At 40.2% G+C, this 25,320-nt stretch overlaps 1 protein-coding gene across 1 annotated transcript in view; it reads left to right on the forward strand.

Moving 5' to 3' along the window:
- LOC128656538 (cytochrome b5 reductase 4) overlaps window positions 1–25,320 on the forward strand; it is a 1,054,602-nt gene that overhangs the window by 189,295 nt on the left and 839,987 nt on the right. Inside the window, exon 3 of the mRNA XM_053710489.1 lies at window positions 5,427–5,527. Coding sequence (XP_053566464.1) covers window positions 5,427–5,527 — 101 coding nt within the window. The remainder of the gene's footprint in view (window positions 1–5,426; window positions 5,528–25,320) is intronic.

A 25,320-nucleotide genomic window follows, 5' to 3' on the forward strand; every position in this document is an offset into this window, starting at 1 on the left:
ACTAAAAATGATAATAATATCATGATAATAAAATATCTGCTATAACATATGTGCCACTATTCCTTTTGAACACATCACTTTGGAGGCCCCCTCAAACCTCCTCATGCTACATAAAAACATAGGTGACACCAATATATGAAAGCATGATACCTTATACCTAACCCTCAGAAATACTATAGCATTAAAACAGCAGGGTTTTCACACAAAATAACTGATTGCCATTTGGTTCAAACCACGTTATTTATCATGTAGGGTACACTGGAATGACAATCTCGCTGATAAGATTCATAACTAATCATGGGTGTACCCAGACAACCAGTAGTCCCATCATATCAAACAAATTGGGCGTTGTTGGTATATATCTGCATATATTATCAAAAATAATAAATGTTTCTATATAATTAGAGACATAATATCGCTCACATATAGAAACTAGCTCGAAGTAGCAAAAAGACTAGTGGGGCGTGGGCTAAAGTAATAAGCAAAGTATGCCAAATACAACTACTATGAAAGGCAATAGGGGCTGCTGGGACTTATAGGCAGTATGTACAGTTTAATATTTTGCAATATAATTAGTAAAAGAATAACTTCTGCTAAATTGGAGCCTAACCAAGGTAATATTACTATCTCAGGGAGAGGAAAGATATTTAACCCTCTTCAATAACACTGTAAAGTAATACATAACAATAAACAAGATAGAGAAGCATAACACATATAAACCATATGTCCCCCAGTTGGCTTCAAAAAGGACAAGAACAGTTCTTAAGAGTGTCCGTGAAGAGCATATTCCAGTACATCAGAGTAGGCATACTCGAGTATACTAGTCCAGTTAACTGACTAACCCACATTCGCTTTCAGAGAGGGGTATGATCCTAGCGATGCCCCCTGTGTCCTGGAGTATCCTGTCTCCTATCTTTAGAGACCGGGCAATAGAACAATCCAGGCATTGTACAGATTCCCCACCGCCTGGGACAGTGGCCACAGTGTTGCCCAACACAGCCATCTATCCTAGGCCACCATGCCGGTTCTTAGCCTGTGTGTAGGGATCAGGTGAAAATCGGAACTCATGCGTGAGGAGTTCCTCCTCCATATCAACAGCAGCCATTCTCGCCAACAACCATTGGCCCTCCGCAATATCGCTGTTTCCCACTGGCACACCAGGCCCATGTGAATCACAGGAGTCTCCGGTGAGTTTGATTATGTCTGTGTACAATCCTCAGCCTATGCGAGCACCTCTGAACGAACTGTTCTCAGCTGTAGCCAAAGACTGCCGAAGTGCTCACCCAGTACTCGCGGGGTATGCCGTTCCCAGTGAACGACCGCTTCAGCAACTCACACGGTGCACAAGTAACCCTGGTTGTTTGCCGACTGCAACTCCATGCAATGTATCATGGTGCGCTGTGCTGGGCCTCAGCGCACGGCCCATGTCTGTGCTGCATTCCTCTGCTCCTATCTCAGCCTGAACATTGATGTCCGTGACATCTAGATCCCTCAAGTCTGCTGGTCACCAAGGTCAGCACTGAGCACCAAATCCACAGTAAATCTCCTTTAAAATGCTCCTTCAATGCTATTGTGAACAGAGCTCATGATGTTTGCGACCATTCTGTTCGGCGGTTGGCCCACTGTCCATTTTAAATATTTTCTTCAATAAAGCTTGAATTATACTTTAAACCCTGTGAGTGCCCATACCTATGAGATTACTATATATATATATTCATTAAAGGTTCATACTACTCCCCCAGCTTTGTCTTACGTGGCTGAAAATCATTATACAGCTGCCAGGTCTCAAACTTAGACTAATTGCCCAAACTGCCCTGCACAGGGCTGGGATACACACATAAACAAAGACACAAACAGACAGGGATACACACATAAACAAAGACACACACAGGCAGGGATATACACATACACAAATATACACACAGACAGAAATACACATATCTGCAATACACATACAAGCCGGGATATACACATTTAAAATTACACTTCGGAGGCCCACTCGCTTCAAAGACTGCTGCTTCTTAACATGTCCGCCACCTTTTTAGGATCGGGATGATTGACAGCCCCTGCTAGCGGACGGTTGGCCGCCAGTGAGCAGGGTGCAGCATTGCACAAGCATTTCACTAGAAATGCTTGTGCAATTATAAATGCCTACAGCATATGCTGTCGGTATTTAGCAATGTCAAGCAGACATTATTTGCTATAGCGAATCATGACTGCACAACATTTAAATACATTTACCTTAATTTATACAGAATACTTCTTGGGAAAAGCAAGCAGGGACACTTGCCTATTATTATTATTATTATTATTATCGGTTATTTGTAGAGCACCAATAGATTCCGCAGCGCTATAAACAAAGGCAGAGTACAAAAAAATATTTATAGGGATCAAACGAGTAGAGGGCCCTGCCAAGAGTCGCACTGTTTTAGTCCGCTCTTAAGAAGATGATCTACAAACAGCTGGACTCTTAGGCTTACATGCTAAGGGGGTTCAGGGGATAGTAATGGAGGAGAGGGACTGGTATAAAGAAAGGTTAGTGTAGGTTGTATGCATCCCTGATCAGTAGAGTCTTTAGGGAGCGCTTGAAGCTTTCAAAACTAGGGGAGAGTCTTGTGGAACGAGGCAGAGAGTTCCACAAGAGCCAGTCTGGAGAAGTCCTGTAAATGGGAGTGTGAGGAGGAAACAAGAGAGGAGGAGAGTAGGAGGTCATAAGCAGAGTGAAGGGGACGGGAGGGAGAGTATCTGGAGACAAGGTCTGAGATATCGGGGGGAGCAGTGCAGTTGAGGGCTTTGTATGTCAGAGTGAGAATTTTATGTTTAATCCTGGAGACAAGAGGAAGCCAGTGAAGGGATTGGCAGAGAGGTGCAGCAGATGAAGAGCGACGTGTGAAGAAGATGAGTCTGGCAGAGGCATTCATTATAGATTGTAAAGGTGCTAAGCGGCAGCTGGGGAGACAAGAGAGGACAGAGTTGCTGTAATAGAGGCGGGAAAGGATGAGAGACTGGATTAAAATCTTGGTTGTGTCTTGTGTAAGGAAATGTCTAATTTTAGAGATGTTTTTAGGGTGGAAGTGGCAGGCTTTAGCCAAGGACTGAATGTGAGGAGTGAAAAAAAGATCTGAGTCAAGTGTGACCCGAAAGACATCAGGCATGCGGGGTAGGGGTAATGATGGATGTTGCCTAGATGTGCTAATTGTGTATAAAATCATTCTGTGGCTCTTATATGCAAATACATGTACAGGCAGCGATTCACAGTTATATACAAGCACAGTGCAATAGTAAAATGCTTTAGCACTTTTATGTCCCTTTATATATATATATATTTGTGAGATTGTACCACATTTTTTGCTAACATATAGTTTTGTATTAGATTATAGACAGGCGATACATATCCAACAATATAAGGACGGAATGTGAGCTACTTCTATCCATGTAGCCCTGTACTTTTTTACATTTTTACAATTTTAGTATTAAAGTGACCGTAAAGTCACAATTAAATGATTCAGATACAGCATTTACTTCTACTATCAGTATTGCTTAGTTTTCTTTGTATCCTTTGTACGTGTCTTTAGCCATCTCACAACAGCATTTGACACAATGTTTAATGCAATGTTATACATAGTTTAAAACACTGTTGCCATATAGTGCCAAGGTTGCGTGCACACTCCTATCAGCCTACCTAGTTTTACTCCTCAACAAAGGATACCAAGAGAACAACATATTTGATAATAGAGGTAAATTGGAAAGTAGCGTTAAATTGCATACTCTATCTGAACAATAAGCATTTAATTTTGACTTTAATGTCCCTTTAAATACATTATCCAGTAAAAGGCTAAATGCTAACATTTACCTACCAAAAATAGCTTAAGCTCCAGATGCAAGACGAGCAGAGAGACAGGAGTGTAATAAAGGCTTAGCAAGCTTTGACATTTAAACAATGCATCCAGGTGGGGAATTATAACTACACTCTCTAATCACAACACAACAATCATGTCAGCTGGATGAGTTGTATAACACAGGGAACATAATGTGCACAAAAAGTGATAGGATTGAAGAAATCACATTCTGAAACCAAGATAGAAGGAAGTAGGGCAGAAATAGGCAATAACCTGATAGAAGATAATGAAGCTCAGAAATAAAAAAATATTTTCCTCGTAAGATTCTTGTTTTGCCTATTTAGTTCACAGAGCAAACTCTTTCACTGGTAAATAGATACTATAAGTGAGACAATAGGGCCGATTTATCAAAGGCCGAATGGCCTCTGATGCCTCTATTTCCGTGCAAGCCTTCAGGCTTCCTGGAAACAGGAGTTAAAAACCAGCAGTCTTAAGACTGCTGCTCCTTAACTCGACCATTGCCTCTGAGGCTGCGGACATCAATCCGCCCGATCGTATACTATCGGGTTGATTGACACCCCCTGCTAGCGGTCGATTATCCACGAATCTGAAGAGGGCGGCATTGCACAAGCAGTTCACCAGAACTGCTTCTGCAATGTTAAATGCCGACAGTGTATGCTGTCGGACATGATCTGCTGAGCGGATCATGTTGGACAGACACTTGGTAAATCGTCCCCAATGAGTATTGTTAGTTATATTCTACTGTGTGATGTGTATATTTGCCATAAACATGAACTAAACTTAAAGGGATACTGAACCCAAATATTTATTTCATGATTCAGATAGACCGTGCAACTTTAAACAACTTTCTAATTTACTCCTATAATCAATTTTTCTTCATTCACTTGGTATCTTTATTTGAAAAAGCAGGAATTTAAAGCGTATGAGCCAGCCCCTTTTTTGTTCAGCACCCTGGATAGCGCTTGCTGATTGCTGGCTGCATTTAGCATTTTATTATTGCAGTATTGGTGGCATGTTACTAGGTATGTAACATCTTCAAAGACTTTAAACACATAGTTACAATCAGCTCTAGGGCACCAATGTGCTACTAGATAAACGCATCTGGTGAACAGTGACAAGAGGCACATAGGCATAGCCACCAATTAGCATCTAGCTCCCAGTAGTGCACTGCTGCTCCTGGGTCTAAATAAGATAAATATTATATGTAATAACATTTTCTTGATTGAGAAAGGGCAAGAGATTCAAAGAAAAAAACCCACACTTTACAGTTTACTTTTGCTATCAAATGTTCTCCTTCGGTATTATTCTTTGACAAAAAGCAAAAAATTATACATGTATCAGTCTGTGATTTGTTGATGGCTGTCACATGATACAGAAGGCAGACAAATTAAGAGATATTGGAATTTGTCTGAAAAAAAATCTGCTGCTTGAATTAAATTCAAAGTAAGTGTTACTGCATTGTCTTTTTATTATGAGATGGTTGATTTTGCGATCCTACTGTATGTAATGGTCCTTTTATTGTAAACATTAGCAAGGAAATAATTATATTTTATTTGATTGTTCTAGGAATGGTGTATAATATCACTCCGTACATGGAATATCATCCTGGTGGTGAAGAGGAGTTAATGAGAGCAGCTGGTACAGATGGAACAGATCTCTTTGATCAGGTATGTTTGACATTGCATCTTGGTTATGGTCTTATATTAATTACAGTTTAATAATCTCCTGCTTGTAAATTATATTGTACTAGTCCTAAAGCCCATCTACACAGGCCAAAATCCCCATCCACTTGGATACCCTCTCTCTCCCTCCTTCCTCTTATCTGCCGCTCTCAACATTTTTTTATCTGCAGTGCAGCGGTCCCGCCCCCTCCCCCAAGAACACTGCTGGTCCCAAGCTGAAGCCGCCACTGATCCAATCAGCAGTGCTAGTTGCATGACTCAGATGTGTTACTAGCGCTGCTGATTGTATCGGAAGCGGTGTCCGCTCAAGATCAGCAGTGCTCTGTGGATCCTGAGCAGTGCTTCTACTGTGTGTTTAATCCCTTTGCAGGGGTTAAACACACAGTAGTGGAGGGTTGATAGTTTTAAAATACATGCTCCAAATAAATTAGAGCATGTAATTTCTTTCATAAGGTGGTGAGAGTCCACAAGCCATAACATATTGGTTTAAACTCCTCTTGATTCCCCTCCGTTTTAATTTTTGCCTTAACAGGAGGTAAAAATGTGAGGTGCTTAAATTCTTCATGGAAAGGGGTGCTTAACATTATGTGGGGTATGTGTGCCCACTTACACAGCCCTCAGGCTCCTTAGTAGGTACATTAGTTAGTGTACATCAGGGCCCGGGGGACACTCATGCTTGTGCACTCTGACATTTAATTGCTATGAGGCATTGTGTTATGCTGGTGGGGGTCCCTTTAAGCAAGGTATATGGCCTGTAATTTTTTGTTCTCTGAGCGGTTAGCAAAATACCTCCCTTAAGTGGTATTTGAGCTCTGTTTCCTTTCACTGAGCACAGCCTGTGGATTTTACTCAAAGCGGTGTTAGTTTGCACTCCCGCCTCCTTCTCCCTTCTCAGAGCAGCCATTTCTGTCAGAGAGTCTCATAGTACTTGTGTCATTATTATTGCATATTACTGAACATTTGTGCATATCTGGGGAGATCAGTGGATTTGTCTATTCCCCTGTGCAACTATGCAATGGTTATGTGGGCAGTATTGCCAACTCTAAGCAGCTTTTTCATGCCCTCTCATGGTCAGTGTCCCTCTCCTCTGAGTACTTCTCAGGGAGGTAAGATGGATTTTTCTCCTGATTTCAAGGATTTTCTGTGTTCTATTATTGTACAGGTGTTGGGGGCTATGCCACCTTCAAGTAAGCGCAAACGTCAAATGCTAGAAGGTACTGTTTCTGCAGTGGGAGATCCCTCTTCTGGTCTGCTTAAAAATACAGGGGAATCTCAGCTTGTGTCAGTCTTTTTCAGAGTGAGAAATTTCATTTGAGGATTAGGATATTCATCCTTGTAACAGGATTCGGAATCCTCCTCCTTTCTCTTTAAAGTGTAATATTTACAGTCTCTTTTGCAAGAGGTTTTATGTACCATGGGGGATACAGGGATACTATACCCAATTTTTTTCTTTAATAATTCAGACAGAGCATGCAATTTTAAGCAACTTTTTAATTAACTCCTTTTATACATTTTTCTTTGTTCTCTTGCTATCTTAATTTAAAAAGCAGGAATGTAAAGCTTAAGAGCCAGCCCATTTTTTGTTCAGAACCTGGATTACGCTTGCTTATTGGTGGATAAATGTAGCCACCAATAATCAAGTGCTATCCAGGGTGCTGAACCTAAAATGGGCCGGCCCCTAAGCTTTACATGTATTCTTTTTAAATAAAGATAGCAAGAGAACAAGGAAAATTAATAATAGGAGTAAATTAGAAAGTTGCTTAAAATGGCATGAGCTATATAAATCATGGAAGAAAAAAAATCGGGTTTAGTATCCATTTAAGTTGACTACTAAACCGGCAGGAGCTTTCCCAGTAACAGACACTGTTTCCGAGGTGATTTCCAAGGAATGGGACAAACCTGGTATTCCATTTATTACTTCTCCACAGTTTACAAATATGTTCCCAGTAACCATCACTAAGACTGAGGTTTGGGAGTCGATTCTCAAAGTAGATGGCACAATTTCTACTACATGCTGAAGTGAACTACAATTCCATTGGAAAGCACATCACACTTTCTTTCATATAAGTGATGAGTACATGGGAATTACCTTTCCTACCACTAGGAGGAGGCAAAGATTCCCAAACCTCAGAGCTCTATATAAACCCTCCCACCTATCTAGTAATCAGTCTTGCCTTTGCCTCCCCTGGAAGTAGGTGAAGAATGAAGGTGTGCAAGATTGTTTGTTTGTTATTTTATTTTAGGGTTTCCTGGTTAGGACCATGTAGTTCCCCTCTTCAGTATTGACTTAGTCATGATGGACATATTTGGAGTATTAGACATTATAGCTTATCTGTATCCTTTAAAGAGATAATGATATTCCTTTATGATATTTAGTGCAGGAAAGTTGCTTTGCACTTATTTGTCTTTTATTCTTACTCCAAGACAGGCTTAAACCTTCTACTAATAACATTCTCAATACTAGGTTAAGGTTTTATATAGTCAGTATAGCTTCTTACCGAAAGTTGTCTCTGCTCAGAATGTTACTCAAGAGATTGTTGTTCCTTCTTTGTGTCCTCCTTCCAAATATAGTAAGGAAAGACTTCTACATAACTTGGATGTTATTTGAGCTTTGATATATTTTCTCCATGCCACTGAGTAATTTAGACAGCCTTCAGCTTTGTTTGTTAATTTTTCTGGTCCGCATAGAGGTCAGAAGGCTACTGCAGTTACCGTGGCTAAAACAGTTGATTTATAAAGCTTACTTGGAGGTGGGTAAATCTCCTCCACCTCGTATTAAGGCTCATTCTATTAGGTCTGTATCCACGTCCTGGGCTTTTAAAAATTAGGCTTCAATGGAATAAATTTACAAAGCTGCTACTTGGTCTTCTCTTCATACTTTCACAAAATGTTACCATTTTGATATTTTTGCCTCTTTAGAACCTTCCTACATTTAGCTGGAAGGTTCCCTAGGCTTCTGCTAAGTGATGTGCCTGCCTCTCTTTATTTTTGGTCCCACGCTTTTATGGTAATGTGTTATTAGGTAAGAATACATTTTGTTTTTCTGACTTTTATAGCCCATTAAGATTTGTTACTACATGTTCTTCTCACTCCAAAATAGTATGGTATAGTGGAGAAACACTGGCATATTTTATTAACAGACTGTTCTTTAAATAATTTTCTATCCACCAGACCAATTATAACTTATAGAAGGGATTAAATTTAAAAGGCTCATTAGTACAAAGATGTATGGTGCAAAAAGGAGGCGCTGGTTCACTATGGATCCTCTCTATGTACTTCACTTGCATTCCGATGCCTTTGAAGGGTACTCCTATTCTGATAGAAGATTGTGCTGAGATATTTTTATATGGCTCCATATAATGGTGTGTACATACATCTTAAATCTGGATTAACGGCTCCTAGACGTGCAAAGAATGAACGTCACCAGCTTTCTGTTAAAATGCAGTATTTATTAAGCCCAATTTAAGAAATACTGCATTTTAACCGAAAGCTGGTGAAGTTCATTCTTTGCACGTCTAGGAGCCGTTAATCCAGATTTAAGCTGTGAGTATGTACACACCATTATATGGTGCCATATAAAGATATCTCAGCACAATCTTCTATCAGACTAGGAGTACCCTTCAAAAGCATCGGAGTGCAAGTGAAGTACATAGAGAGGATCCATAGTGAACCAGTGCCTCCTTTTTACACAATACATCTTCTAAAACAGGCTTCAGGAGAGATTGTGGGAAGGCTGCGGTTCAAACACTGAAGGAAAGTATCAATCCATACTATATGTACCTTTATTTTGAAGTGTTTTTCATTAGTACAAAGCCCCTTTGATAAGTTTGATCAGTATGCTAAAAGAGAACATTTATTTAAGGGCTCTTTACCATATAGGAACTATATAACGAGTCATAACGTGTGGGAATATTACACATCTGACCACTAGAAAGAGGCAAAAGACACCCCAACACATAAGAGTTTCAAATCCTCCCACCTCCCATGATCCTAAGTAATTTTCTCTTGCCTCCTTGATAAGGAGTGAGGTGAAAGTGAAGTGCAGATCTACTCATTGTTAAAAGGTGATACTCAAACTGATTTGAGGCTTCGGTCCCTCCTCACAGTAACCTGTTGTCCAGAGGAGTAGATAAGAAGTTATCAGATAAAACAAACACAAAAATAGAACTAAACCACTCTCTGATGTGTTAAGGCAACTTAAAGAAAAGGTCTCTACCTCAACCTCAACCTCAACCTTCCCAGATAAAGAAGCACACTTTTTCTGTTTTTTCTAAACAAGAAGTTATCAGCCATGCAGTGAAAAGTCTTTTCTCAGTTATAAATGCCATAGGCCTCCCAGGGGAAATATGGACTTAAGACCATAAGAATTTAGTTTATTTACTTAATGCCTAACAGTTAAATCCATGTCAAGGTCAATGGCCCATGTTTTTCTCAAGATTTAACTCCCAACTGTCTTATATACCAAGTTTAAAAATTAAAAAAAGCTGATGTGTTATTTTGCCAATTTACGTAGATGTAGCTTCAACTGTTACCTCTGAAAACTTAATTCCACATGAAAGAATTACCTGCTTCTTATGCATTTCTGTGCTGGAGAAACAAAAATCTGCTCAAGGAAAAATACCTAATTTCGTTAAAGTTCCTAAGGACAGGTTCTATGTGCCGACATAGCTTAGAAAGGAATTACTACATTGGGCACTCAGTTCTCCCACATCTGGACACCCTGGAGCCTGTAGAGCACGTTAAGGTAAGAATTAACCACTCATCCCTAGTAACGCTTCTCGTTGCCTACTGCACTATTGCCTTCGCGACTCGTTGGGTTAGTGCGCCCTGGAAGATTTCCCCCTGCTATGAGCTATATATAGGCTTTAGTTCTTTACCCATATTTTGGATTGCTTGTTTTACTGGGTGTACTATTTTCTTGCTTTTGTATCCATGCTGACTGTCTGCTTTTCTCTTGGATTATCCTTGCTTGCTGTCTGCCCTGACCCCTGGCAGCCTCCAGCTTATCTGTCTGGACTTCCAACTTGAGCCTGCTTGACCATTCTCTGGGAATCCAGTATTCTCTAACCTGTGACGTGTTTCTCAAGCATCCATTACTCTGTGCTACATTTTAGAGATTCTTGTCCTGGGTGTTATCCAGCATGTTGACACATTGTTACTCAGCTACTTCACAGCCTCTGGGTCCTTTTCTCGGCAGACATTTAATACAACCCTTATACCATATTTCAATTATGTTTCCTCTTCATCCTGTTAATACAGATAGTTGAGAAATTATTCCTAAGTTAAATTCAACTATTTCCTCTCTTGCTAAGTGTACCACAATTCTTTTGGAGGTTAGTTCCTCTTTTAAAGAGTCTTTTAGATAGAAAACTTGAAGGTTTTTATTTAATCTTGGAGATTTTATGTTTTAGCCTGCTGTCAGAGTTGCCAGTATAGCCGCTGCTACTGCTGTTTAGTGTGAAAATCTTTTAAAACTTGTTTCTGGGGAAACCACTTTGGATGAGAACACAGAATTCCTTTATTTGTGATGCAGAAATTATTCACACCAATGCTAAGAGTGCTGTTGTTTAACTAGACAACCTTTGTGGCTTAAATTTTGGTCTGCTGATATGTAAGGTATCTAAATGCAGGTTGTTTTTATCTCCCCTTCCAGGGGAAATCTCTTTTCTCCAACATAGGTGTGTCCGGTCCACGGCGTCATCCTTACTTGTGGGATATTCTCTTCCCCAACAGGAAATGGCAAAGAGCCCAGCAAAGCTGGTCACATGATCCCTCCTAGGCTCCGCCTACCCCAGTCATTCTCTTTGCCGTTGTACAGGCAACATCTCCACGGAGATGGCTTAGAGTTTTTTAGTGTTTAACTGTAGTTTTTTATTATTCAATCAAGAGTTTGTTATTTTGAAATAGTGCTGGTATGTACTATTTACTCAGAAACAGAAAAGAGATGAAGATTTCTGTTTGTATGAGGAAAATGATTTTAGCAACCGTAACTAAAATCCATGGCTGTTCCACACAGGACTGTTGAGAGCAATTAACTTCAGTTGGGGGAACAGTGTGCAGTCTCTTGCTGCTTGAGGTATGACACATTCTAACAAGACGATGTAATGCTGGAAGCTGTCATTTTCCCTATGGGATCCGGTAAGCCATGTTTATTACGATTGTAAATAAGGGCTTCACATGGGCTTATTAAGACTGTAGACTTTTTCTGGGCTAAATCGATTCATTATTAACACATATTTAGCCTTGAGGAATCATTTTATTTGGGTTTTTTGATATAATAATATCGGCAGGCACTGTTTTAGACACCTTATTCTTTAGGGGCTTTCCCAAAGCATAGGCAGAGTCTCATTTTCGCGCCGGTGTTGCGCACTTGTTTTTGAGAGGCATGGCATGCAGTCGCATGTGAGAGGAGCTCTGATACTTAGAAAAGACTTTCTGAAGGCGTCATTTGGTATCGTATTCCCCTTTGGGCTTGGTTGGGTCTCAGCAAAGCAGATACCAGGGACTGTAAAGGGGTTAAAGTTAAAAACGGCTCCGGTTCCGTTATTTTAAGGGTTAAAGCTTCCAAATTTGGTGTGCAATACTTTTAAGGCTTTAAGACACTGTGGTGAAAATTTGGTGAATTTTGAACAATTCCTTCATGTTTTTTCGCAATTGCAGTAATAAAGTGTGTTCAGTTTAAAATTTAAAGGGACAGTAACGGTTTTATTTTAAAACGTTTTTTGTACTTTGTTATCAAGTTTATGCCTGTTTAACATGTCTGAACTACCAGATAGACTGTGTTCTGAATGTGGGGAAGCCAGAATTCCTATTCATTTAAATAAATGTGATTTATGTGACAATGACAATGATGCCCAAGATGATTCCTCAAGTGAGGGGAGTAAGCATGGTACTGCATCATTCCCTCCTTCGTCTACACGAGTCTTGCCCACTCAGGAGGCCCCTAGTACATCTAGCGCGCCAATACTCCTTACTATGCAACAATTAACGGCTGTAATGGATAATTCTGTCAAAAACATTTTAGCCAAAATGAACCCTTGTCAGCGTAAGCGTGGCTGCTCTGTTTTAGATACTGAAGAGCATGACGACGCTGATATTAATATCTCTGAAGGGCCCCTAACCCAATCTGAGGGGGCCAGGGAGGTTTTGTCTGAGGGAGAAATTACTGATTCAGGGAACATTTCTCATCAGGCTGAACCTGATGTGATTACATTTAAATTTAAGTTGGAACATCTCCGCATTTTGCTTAAGGAGGTATTATCCACTCTGGATGATTGTGAAAAGTTGGTCATCCCAGAGAAACTATGTAAAATGGACAAGTTCCTAGAGGTGCCGGGGCTCCCAGAAGCTTTTCCTATACCCAAGCGGGTGGCGGACATTGTTAATAAAGAATGGGAAAGGCCCGGTATTCCTTTCGTCCCTCCCCCCATATTTAAAAAATTGTTTCCTATGGTCGACCCCAGAAAGGACTTATGGCAGTCAGTCCCCAAGGTCGAGGGAGCGGTTTCTACTTTAAACAAACGCACCACTATACCCATAGAGGATAGTTGTGCTTTCAAAGATCCTATGGATAAAAAATTAGAAGGTTTGCTTAAAAAGATGTTTGTTCAGCAGGGTTACCTTCTACAACCCATTTCATGCATTGTCCCTGTCACTACAGCCGCATTTTTCTGGTTTGATGAACTGATAAAGGCGCTCGATAGTGATTCTCCTCCTTATGAGGAGATTATGGACAGAATCAATGCTCTCAAATTGGCTAATTCTTTCACTCTAGACGCCACTTTGCAATTGGCTAGGTTAGCGGCTAAGAATTCTGGGTTTGCTATTGTGGCGCGCAGAGCGCTTTGGTTGAAATCTTGGTCGGCTGATGCGTCTTCCAAGAACAAGCTACTAAACATTCCTTTCAAGGGGAAAACGCTGTTTGGCCCTGACTTGAAAGAGATTATCTCTGATATCACTGGGGGTAAGGGCCACGCCCTTCCTCAGGATCGGCCTTTCAAGGCAAAAAATAGACCTAATTTTCGTCCCTTTCGTAAAAACGGACCAGCCCAAAGTGCTACGTCCTCTAAGCAAGAGGGTAATACTTCTCAAGCCAAGCCAGCTTGGAGACCAATGCAAGGCTGGAACAAGGGAAAGCAGGCCAAGAAACCTGCCCCTGCTACCAAGACAGCATGAAATACTGGCCCCCGATCCGGGACCGGATCTGGTGGGGGGCAGACTCTCTCTCTTCGCTCAGGCTTGGGCAAGAGATGTTCTGGATCCTTGGGCGCTAGAAATAGTCTCCCAGGGTTATCTTCTGGAATTCAAGGGACTTCCCCCAAGGGGGAGGTTCCACAGGTCTCAGTTGTCTTCAGACCACATAAAAAGACAGGCGTTCTTACATTGTGTAGAAGACCTGTTAAAAATGGGAGTGATTCATCCTGTTCCATTAAGAGAACAAGGGATGGGGTTCTACTCCAATCTGTTCATAGTTCCCAAAAAAGAGGGAACGTTCAGACCAATCTTAGATCTCAAGATCTTAAACAAATTTCTCAAGGTTCCATCGTTCAAGATGGAAACCATTCGAACTATCCTTCCTTCCATCCAGGAAGGTCAATTCATGACCACGGTGGATTTAAAGGATGCGTATCTACATATTCCTATCCACAAGGAACATCATCGGTTCCTAAGGTTTGCATTCCTGGACAAACATTACCAGTTTGTGGCGCTTCCTTTCGGATTAGCCACTGCTCCAAGGATTTTCACAAAGGTACTAGGGTCCCTTCTAGCGGTGCTAAGACCAAGGGGCATTGCAGTAGTACCTTACCTGGACGACATTCTGATTCAAGCGTCGTCCCTCCCTCAAGCAAAGGCTCACACGGACATCGTCCTGGCCTTTCTCAGATCTCACGGCTGGAAAGTGAACGTGGAAAAGAGTTCTCTATCCCCGTCAACAAGGGTTCCCTTCTTGGGAACAGTTATAGACTCCTCAGAAATGAGGATTTTTCTAACAGAGGCCAGAAAAACAAAACTTCTGGACTCTTGTCGGATACTTCATTCCGTTCCTCTTCCTTCCGTAGCTCAGTGCATGGAAGTGATCGGGTTGATGGTAGCGGCAATGGACATAGTTCCTTTTGCGCGCATTCATCTAAGACCATTACAACTGTGCATGCTCAGTCAGTGGAATGGGGACTATACAGACTTGTCTCCAAAGATACAAGTAAATCAGAGGACCAGAGACTCATTCCGTTGGTGGCTGTCCCTGGACAACCTGTCACAAGGGATGACATTCCGCAGACCAGAGTGGGTCATTGTCACGACCGACGCCAGTCTGATGGGCTGGGGCGCGGTCTGGGGATCCCTGAAAGCTCAGGGTCTTTGGTCTCGGGAAGAATCTCTTCTACCGATAAATATTCTGGAACTGAGAGCGATATTCAATGCTCTCAAGGCTTGGCCTCAGCTAGCGAGGACCAAGTTCATACGATTTCAATCAGACAACATGACGACTGTTGCGTACATCAACCATCAGGGGGGAACAAGGAGTTCCCTAGCGATGGAAGAAGTGACCAAGATTATTCTATGGGCGGAGTCTCACTCCTGCCACCTGTCTGCTATCCACATCCCAGGAGTGGAAAATTGGGAAGCGGATTTTCTGAGTCGTCAGACATTGCATCCGGGGGAGTGGGAACTCCATCTGGAAATCTTTGCCCAAGTCACTCAGCTGTGGGGCATTCCAGACATGGATCTAATGGCCTCTCGTCAGAACTTCAAAGTTCCCTGCTACGGGTCCAGATCCAGGGATCCCAAGGCGGCTCTAGTGGATGCACTAGTAGCACCTTGGACCTTCAAACTAGCTTATGTGTTCCCGCCGTTTCCTCTCATCCCCAGGCTGGTAGCCAGGATCAATCAGGAGAGGGCGTCGGTGATCTTGATAGCTCCTGCGTGGCCACGCAGGACTTGGTATGCAGATCTGGTGAATATGTCATCGGCTCCACCTTGGAAGCTACCTTTGAGACGAGACCTTCTTGTTCAGGGTCCGTTCGAACATCCGAATCTGGTTTCACTCCAGCTGACTGCTTGGAGATTGAACGCTTGATTTTATCGAAGCGAGGATTCTCAGATTCTGTTATCGATACTCTTGTTCAGTCCAGAAAGCCTGTAACTCGAAAGATTTACCACAAGATTTGGAAAAAATATATCTGTTGGTGTGAATCTAAGGGATTCCCTTGGGACAAGGTTAAGATTCCTAGGATTCTATCCTTCCTTCAAGAAGGATTGGAAAAAGGATTATCTGCAAGTTCCCTGAAGGGACAGATTTCCGCCTTGTCGGTGTTACTTCACAAAAAACTGGCAACTGTGCCAGATGTTCAAGCCTTTGTTCAGGCTCTGGTTAGAATCAAGCCTGTTTACAAACCTTTGACTCCTCCTTGGAGTCTCAATTTAGTTCTTTCAGTTCTTCAGGGGGTTCCGTTTGAACCCTTGCATTCCGTTGATATTAAATTATTATCTTGGAAAGTTTTGTTTTTGGTTGCAATTTCTTCTGCTAGAAGAGTTTCAGAATTATCTGCTCTGCAGTGTTCTCCTCCTTATCTGGTGTTCCATGCAGATAAGGTGGTTTTGCGTACTAAACCTGGTTTTCTTCCGAAAGTTGTTTCTAACAAAAACATTAACCAGGAGATTATCGTACCTTCTCTGTGTCCGAAACCAGTTTCAAAGAAGGAACGTTTGTTGCACAATTTGGATGTTGTTCGCGCTCTAAAATTCTATTTAGATGCTACAAAGGATTTTAGACAAACATCTTCCTTGTTTGTGGTTTATTCCGGTAAAAGGAGAGGTCAAAAAGCAACTTCTACCTCTCTCTCTTTTTGGATTAAGAGCATCATCAGATTGGCTTACGAGACTGCCGGACGGCAGCCTCCCGAAAGAATCACAGCTCATTCCACGAGGGCTGTGGCTTCCACATGGGCCTTCAAGAACGAGGCTTCTGTTGATCAGATATGTAGGGCAGCGACTTGGTCTTCACTGCACACTTTTACCAAATTTTACAAGTTTGATACTTTTGCTTCTTCTGAGGCTATTTTTGGGAGAAAGGTTTTGCAAGCCGTGGTGCCTTCCATTTAGGTGACCTGATTTGCTCCCTCCCTTCATCCGTGTCCTAAAGCTTTGGTATTGGTTCCCACAAGTAAGGATGACGCCGTGGACCGGACACACCTATGTTGGAGAAAACAGAATTTATGTTTACCTGATAAATTACTTTCTCCAACGGTGTGTCCGGTCCACGGCCCGCCCTGGTTTTTTTAATCAGGTCTGATAATTTATTTTCTTTAACTACAGTCACCACGGTACCATATGGTTTCTCCTATGCAAATATTCCTCCTTAACGTCGGTCGAATGACTGGGGTAGGCGGAGCCTAGGAGGGATCATGTGACCAGCTTTGCTGGGCTCTTTGCCATTTCCTGTTGGGGAAGAGAATATCCCACAAGTAAGGATGACGCCGTGGACCGGACACACCGTTGGAGAAAGTAATTTATCAGGTAAACATAAATTCTGTTTTTGGTCCTCAATTGAATGCTATTATTGCCATAGTCACTGCGGGTAAGGGAGCTTTTCTGTCACAGAATAAGTAATCTAAGGGTGAGCTAAGATCTACAGGGTGTTTTTTTTTCTTTGGGAATATGTCTCATAATGATTCCCCTTCTCCCCAGAGTTCTGTCTACTCGAAATCTTCCTGGAAGTCCAGCTGTTCTTTGTCTAGAAACAAACAGTCCAAAAAGTCAACCCCATCCTCCAAGACCAAGAAAGCTCTCTTAAAATCCTTATTTTTTTTATTATACTGCACCATGAGGGCCTCATAATATTCTAGGTCAAGAAAGTGTCCTAACTTACAATATAACGCCAGTCTCCAGTGCTCAACTAATATTTTATATAGACTCTGAAAAGCGCTTACACGCTGATTAGAGCTGCAACAACTAATCGGCATAATCGATAATAATCGATTATGAAAATAGTTGTCAACGAATCTCATAATCGATTAGTTGGTTTGCAATTAGTTGGTCTGGGCACAGCACCAGCTGCTTCACTCCAATGAGCTCCTGCACATGGTATTGTGTTTTATGGTTATGCCCTTAGCCTAAAGGACATTTTACTTTTCAATTTTTAAGGACAGTATAAGGTTATTTTTAAGTTTACAACTACTCCTGGCTTATGTGCAACCCAGAAATAAGACAGGAGTTATAATTTGTATTATTTATATAAAATCAGGTGATTTGGGACAATTCTTTGCATGATATAGTGCCGAGCTTGTTATTTACACCTAGCCTAGATTGATGGCATTTGTTATATGAATTGATGTCACCATTACCTGTTTGCACAATTTTTAGCGGATCGCTTGATATTGCTGATTATATGTACTCTATAGATAAATGTGTAAGGCTGTGTCCTTTTACTGATATATAGTCTTTAGCCCTTTTGCCTTTTTTTTTCTTTTCTATGTTTAATTATTTGGAATATGAACCAAATTCAACCTCTGTAAGCATATATATCTGTTATTTTAAGAGTGGACTAGATATTCCCCCCCCCCCCAACCTTATAAATGGTTATTTACCACTATATAGATATTAAAGATATTTTTATGTTAAAATGAAGTCCAGGTTTACTTTGTTGAGGGGCCCCTTGCATTGGTGGAACTAACAAAGATAAATAGCCCACCTTGGTGAAATTGGCAAAACCCTATTTATGCATCTCAGGCACCATCTGAGCACCTCTTCTCTGCTGCAGGCAAAATAGCTGCAAAAAGAGAGCCAGCCTCAGCCAGAAGCATGTGGTCATGTTGACATTGAAGTTTCTGAAAGAGTGAATAACAGAATGTTATAAACAGTAGTAGTCTACCTATTACTAGTTCTACCTTTTCAAACAGTTTGTGGTTTTGTTTTTTGCTTAATTATAAAAATTTGCTCTGCTGCTTACAAAATTGGACCAACAGTTGTTTTAATGTAAAGTTTTAGTCGGAAGTTTATATTTGTAACACTCAGTATGTGGATTTTATTGTAAATATAGGAAAAAAAAATTTATTTATTTTTTATCCGATTAGTCGATTAATCGAAAAAATAATCGGCCGATTAATCGATTATGAAAATAATCGTTAGTTGCAGCCCTAACACTGATTTTAAGGAATCTATAACCTCAATTTCTTTCCTATAGCATGGAGAGTCCACAAATCATTCCAATTACTAGTGGGATATCCACTCCTGGCCAGCAGGAGGAAGCAAAAAGAACCCCAGCAGAGCTGTTAAGTATCACTTCCCTTACCCATAGCCCCCAGTCATTCTCTTTGTCTCTGTCAAGGGAGGATGTGCGTAGTTGGTGTCTGAAGATATTTTAATCCTTTTATGGGTACTTTTCCCTGCAAGCAAGGATTTGGGGCTGTGCTGTGTCCATGTCAATCTGTTTAGTAAGAGTAATGGTGGCTTGTTAGAAGGCGACAAGGTGGTTCTTGCTTTATTTCTAACAATGATGCTATCCCCATTATAGAAAACCAGAGTTGGTTACTCTTTTTTTTTTTTTTTCTACAGGTCACTGTTAGATGTGGAGTAATCTTACACACCTAAGATGCTATTCCCTACCTGACTGCTGTTTTCACAGGTAAGTGCTTTCCCTTCTAGGTTAGAAGGTGCCAGCATTCTAGGAGTTAATTATACACAATTTCTGTGGAAGTATGTACGGTAAGCAGGGGAACTTGTATGCTTTAACAGAGCATAGTAGGGCGGGGAACATGTAAGAGGCACTGCATTAGCGATTTCGGGCTGAGAGGACTTTTTATATAAAGATCTATATAGATGTCGGGGGTGTTTTTTTCCTCATGTTTTCAGAGGTGTGTTTGGTGTTTGCTTCCTGATGCGGTCATGTGACTTGTCTGATCACTCACTCCGATTGGTCACATTTAGAGGTTTATTGCCTCTCAATTGGAAGAGCTTTGTTTTCGTGCCATTTTCTTTCAGGTAAAGGGCGGATGACGTAGTTACTTATATTGCGGTCATGTGACTGCGTTTGTTCGGCGCTTCCTCTATTTGGCTCCGGTGCAGACTGGAGGTCTGTCATAAGCGGCTGTTAGTGGAGAACAAAGTACTTTTGGGATTTTCTTTTGGTCTCTAGGAGCAGTAAGCCCTCAGCAGAGCTGAGGTTTATAGTGTCTGGGGTTTTTGCAGTTATCAGTAAACTGTTTGCAGACATTTTAGTCTGTTTGTTTTTCACTGTGTTATTGTATCTTATAAAGACTTTGCTATTATTTTGGACACTAATGACAATTTTAATTTGCCTATTGACAAATGTTTGTTTTGCTTTGAGGTTCAAGTGGTGCAATTTTGCCCCTCTTGTTTAAATAAGACTTTGTTATTTAAAGATAAGATTCCCCCCCCCCGAGCCTTCTGTCTCTCAGGATAATGTTGTCTTAGCAACACCTCAGCTTTCCCTTCAAACGTCCCAAGCTTCACATGCAGTGCTCTGCGGTTCCTCTCAACCTCCTCCTGGGGGTGTTTATTTACCTAGGGATTTTGCTGCGCAGATAACTTCTGCTGTTTCAGAAACTTTATCAGCTTTTCCGAAAGCTTCTGGTAAGCGCAAGAGGAAATCTAAACATGTTAATAGGGGTTCTGACTCTGCTAAGGCTGCGTTAGTCAGTTTATCCCATCTGATGAGAATGATTCCTCAGTGGCTTCTGAGGGTGAATTGTCAGATTCTGATACTGCAGTGACTAATTTTGCAGATTCAGTTGAGATTAATTTCAGATTTAAGTTAGAACATCTTCAAGTTCTTTTAAAAGAGGTTCTTGCTACTTTGGAAGAATGTGACTCGTCTGTCGTGGAGAATCCAAAGAGGTCTAGTAAACTTAATAGGGTATATGATGAACCCTCATCTGTGGAAGTGTTTCCAGTTCCAGACCGTTTGGCAAATATCATTACTCAGGAATGGAATAAACCAGGGATTCCTTTTTCCCGTCCCCTGTTTTTTTAAAAAGATGTTTCCTGTTGCTGACTATGCGTGACTCATTGCGCACTGTGCCCAAGGTAGAAGGAGCTATTTCTACTCTTGCCAAAAGAAATTTGGAGTAATAAAAAGTAGTTGAGAGGAGCGCTAGACTCAACCCACTTAGCCAACCTCTGTTACTACCTCCTTCCTAGGTAGTTAAAAAATATAATAAAAGATTCTGAATGTGTGTAGTGTAGGTGGCGCTAAAAATATACTAAGTATACCTAGCAGTGGGTTAATAAACCAACGATACTATGTTATCTTAGGACAGTTTTATATAAATCTTCATATCAGCTCTCATATAAAATTTCTGAATCAATAATTGGAGGTAACTCGTGCCTGGATTAGAAATATGTACAATTTTTTATTCTCAAGTCAATGATATAAAAAAGGTAAAAACACAATATATAAAAAACACAATATAAATAATCAAAACAATCTCTCATACGATTGGCCCAACACTCTTCATTCACAACCGCTTCTGAATAAAATCGCTATTACAAAGGATGTAGGCGATTCCAGATCAATATATTGCTAAAAATGGAAAATATTGCTAAAATGATAGTAAACCCTCAAAGTGAATGGTTAAAGAGATACACTCTAAGAATAATATGCAGACATAAAATGGTATAAGTATGACTATCTGGCTTGGGTTCTAATTCCCAATACAAGTCTCTGTGTATAGGGGACTTTCTTCTATTGCCGTAACAATCAGGCGTTTAACTGCCTGTTTCCACTCGGCTCACAACCCGTGGTTTAGAATAGTCCTTGTATTTTGCCTTGTTACAGATGGTAAACCTGCTTGAAATCTCGTAAGAAGGGGGAGTTCCCCAGGTTAAATATGCAGTCTTATGCAAATAGGGGCAAATCCCCACTCGAAAACAACAGTCTTTTGATGAATTCAAATAGTAACACCGGAGTCTGTATTAAATGAACGAATCCCACAGACAATCTTAATCCGGTTTGATGGTATGAATCACACTTTAGCGGGGAGTTACTGACACATAGATACTCTCACCTGCTGGTCTTTGTCTGGGTGCATAAGCTCTTATAACGATATTGAAAGTCTGGTTAAGTTGTGGACCTTCTTGTCCCTGTGGGTAACTTTCTTCACTTGCGCAAGCCTTATCTGAGTTACCTTTTCGCCGCAGCCTCTCCGTTACACTCTGCTCTTTAAGTACTTCGTACGCAGAGCGGGTTACTGCTGAATATCCTCTTTATCTTTCACCTTTCTACGCGTTTCACCCCTAAGGTGTGGGGCTTTTTCAAGATGCAGTGTGAGAGTAAAAGTATGCCTTTTATTTCCCCTAGTTGTCTTTGATTCGCTGATACCTTTTCACTTCCTCTGGTCACTCTGGAAGTCAAATCTTCCTCAAAAGGTGGGATCCTCATGTCTGTACAGGTAAGTAATTCTTTTATCGTTTTCTTACTTGTCACCCCATTTTGCTCAGACAGGTACTATACCTTTGATCTCTATAAAGATCTTTAAACACCTTACGTTTTCATAAGAAGAAAACCAATCAATCTCAACAATTAAACTTAAATTGCAAAACAGAGTTTATAATGATCAATAGAAATTAATAAAAATTATACATAATTCCCTTTGGGGATCGAACCTTGGATCCCTGGATCTTAAATCTAGAGTGTTACCTCCAAGCTATTGGCGCAGCTATATTAAACCATCGTGTTTATATACTTGTCTTATAAGGGCCTATAATTTTTGAGCCTAATTTGCAATAAGAGCTTAATTCGCAATAAAAACCTAGCTGTCCCCAAAAAAATGCACTTCTATCAGAAGGTACTAGTTACATTTTGGGCTCTGGCTTAACCCGAATTAATGTTCCTAATAGAAAAATTTTTTTTATATATAAAAAATTATTAATAAAAATATTAATAATAAAAATCCAAAATTTCTTTCTTTTCACTTAGGGGAATTGAACTCTGGTATCTTAGATTGGAGGACTGTGGACCTAACCACTAAGCTATAGGTCCACCCTATAGTTATACAGCAATAATGGAATATAAATAGATCTAATGAAATTCTTCCTATATTCTCAGTTGGATTATAGATTTGGTATAATGTGGATTGGGGTCCTCTGAATGGCAAATATGTATTAATCTATGCGGCTAAGTATACTATCTCTAGGTTACTTTATTTGATAAAGAAACCATAGTTAGTGACATTTTCAATATTTGGGAATATAATAATATATTCTATAATTTGTTTTATTAATGTATTACTCTGATCATGCTAAAAATGGAATAATATCAAGTTCAGAGTTTAAACCACTTGGGTGTAGTGTGTTGAAATTGTAAATCATTTCCGCCTCCTTTTTCAGGAGTGCAGTTTCCAAATTTCCCCCTCTCCAATTTCCTTTTATTTTACATAGGCCCCAGAACTTAAGGTCCTTAGTACTGTTTCTATGTACCTCTCTAAAGTGCTGGTATAAATGCGTCTCCAGCATGCCTTTTTCAATGTGCCAGAGGTGCTCACGGATTCTATCCCTTAACATTCGTGATGTTTCTCTGATATATATCAGGCCACACGAGCACTGTAACATATATATCACACCCCTACTATTACATCTTAGGACATCTTTAATTTTATATTGAATATTTAATCCTGGAATACTGATGTATTTCTTTTTTGTGTTGTGCTTGCATGATTTACATGAGATACACGGATAGAATCCGTTTAATTCTTTACCACATAGATCTCTATCTTTCCCTTTTTGGCACATTTTTCCTTTTTTGAATTCGCTTGGGGCCAACATAGATTTAAGGTTTTTTGTTTTTTTAAAAACCATTCTAGGGAAAGGAGGTAATTTATCTCCCACTATAGGGTCGCTTTTGACAATGTGCCAATGCTTCCTCAGTAGTTTCCTTATCTTATTATGATCATCATTAAATTCGGTTATGAATGGTACATCATATTCATCTCTAATCGAGTTGGTTTTGGTTTTATAACTCAGTAATGTGTCCCTATTGGTTTCCCTAGCTCTTATAACTGCATTATTTATAATTTCCTCTTTGTAACCCCTTTCAACAAATTTTTCTTCTAGTAGTTTGATTTGTTCTTCAAAATCACCCATTTCAGTGCAATTTTTCCTGATTCTCAGGCACTGTCCTACCGGAATATTATTTTTCCATTTAGAAAAGTGGCAGCTGGATGCATGGATGTAGTTATTAGAATCAGTAGGTTTGAAATGGGTCTTAGTTATTAGTTTATTATTTTCTACTCTAATGTCCAGATCTAAAAATGTTATGGTTTCCTTGCTTATTTGATAAGTAAAAGATAGTCCTTTATCATTATTATTCATTATTCCGAACATCTTAATCAAATCTTCTTCGCTCCCTTTCCATAGAATAATGATATCATCGATATATCTTTTAAAGAGCACGAGATTCGCACCGAGCTCTGCAAAATGGAGAAATCTGTTTTCCCAGTCTCCCATAAACAGGTTTGCGTAGCTCGGTGCGAATCTCGTGCTCGTGGTTAGGTCCACAGTCCTCCAATCTAAGATACCAGAGTTCAATTCCCCTAAGTGAAAAGAAAGAAATTTTGGATTTTTATTATTAATATTTTTATTAATAATTTTTTATATATAAAAAAAAATTTTCTATTAGGAACATTAATTCGGGTTAAGCCAGAGCCCAAAATGTAACTAGTACCTTCTGATAGAAGTGCATTTTTTTGGGGACAGCTAGGTTTTTATTGCAAATTAAGCTCTTATTGCAAATTAGGCTCAAAAATTATAGGCCCTTATAAGACAAGTATATAAACACGATGGTTTAATATAGCTGCGCCAATAGCTTGGAGGTAACACTCTAGATTTAAGATCCAGGGATCCAAGGTTCGATCCCCAAAGGGAATTATGTATAATTTTTATTAATTTCTATTGATCATTATAAACTCTGTTTTGCAATTTAAGTTTAATTGTTGAGATTGATTGGTTTTCTTCTTATGAAAACGTAAGGTGTTTAAAGATCTTTATAGAGATCAAAGGTATAGTACCTGTCTGAGCAAAATGGGGTGACAAGTAAGAAAACGATAAAAGAATTACTTACCTGTACAGACATGAGGATCCCACCTTTTGAGGAAGATTTGACTTCCAGAGTGACCAGAGGAAGTGAAAAGGTATCAGCGAATCAAAGACAACTAGGGGAAATAAAAGGCATACTTTTACTCTCACACTGCATCTTGAAAAAGCCCCACACCTTAGGGGTGAAACGCGTAGAAAGGTGAAAGATAAAGAGGATATTCAGCAGTAACCCGCTCTGCGTACGAAGTACTTAAAGAGCAGAGTGTAACGGAGAGGCTGCGGCGAAAAGGTAACTCAGATAAGGCTTGCGCAAGTGAAGAAAGTTACCCACAGGGACAAAAAGGTCCACAACTTAACCAGACTTTCAATATCGTTATAAGAGCTTATGCACCCAGACAAAGACCAGCAGGTGAGAGTATCTATGTGTCAGTAACTCCCCGCTAAAGTGTGATTCATACCATCAAACCGGATTAAGATTGTCTGTGGGATTCGTTCATTTAATACAGACTCTGGTGTTACTATTTGAATTCATCAAAAGACTGTTGTTTTCGAGTGGGGATTTGCCCCTATTTGCATAAGACTGCATATTTAACCTGGGGAACTCCCCCTTCTTACGAGATTTCAAGCAGGTTTACCATCTGTAACAAGGCAAAATACAAGGACTGTTCTAAACCACGGGTTGTGAGCCGAGTGGAAACAGGCAGTTAAACGCCTGATTGTTACGGCAATAG

This window comes from Bombina bombina, chromosome 4 (genome assembly GCF_027579735.1).
Source record: "Bombina bombina isolate aBomBom1 chromosome 4, aBomBom1.pri, whole genome shotgun sequence".
In the NCBI taxonomy this organism is placed as follows: domain Eukaryota; kingdom Metazoa; phylum Chordata; class Amphibia; order Anura; family Bombinatoridae; genus Bombina; species Bombina bombina.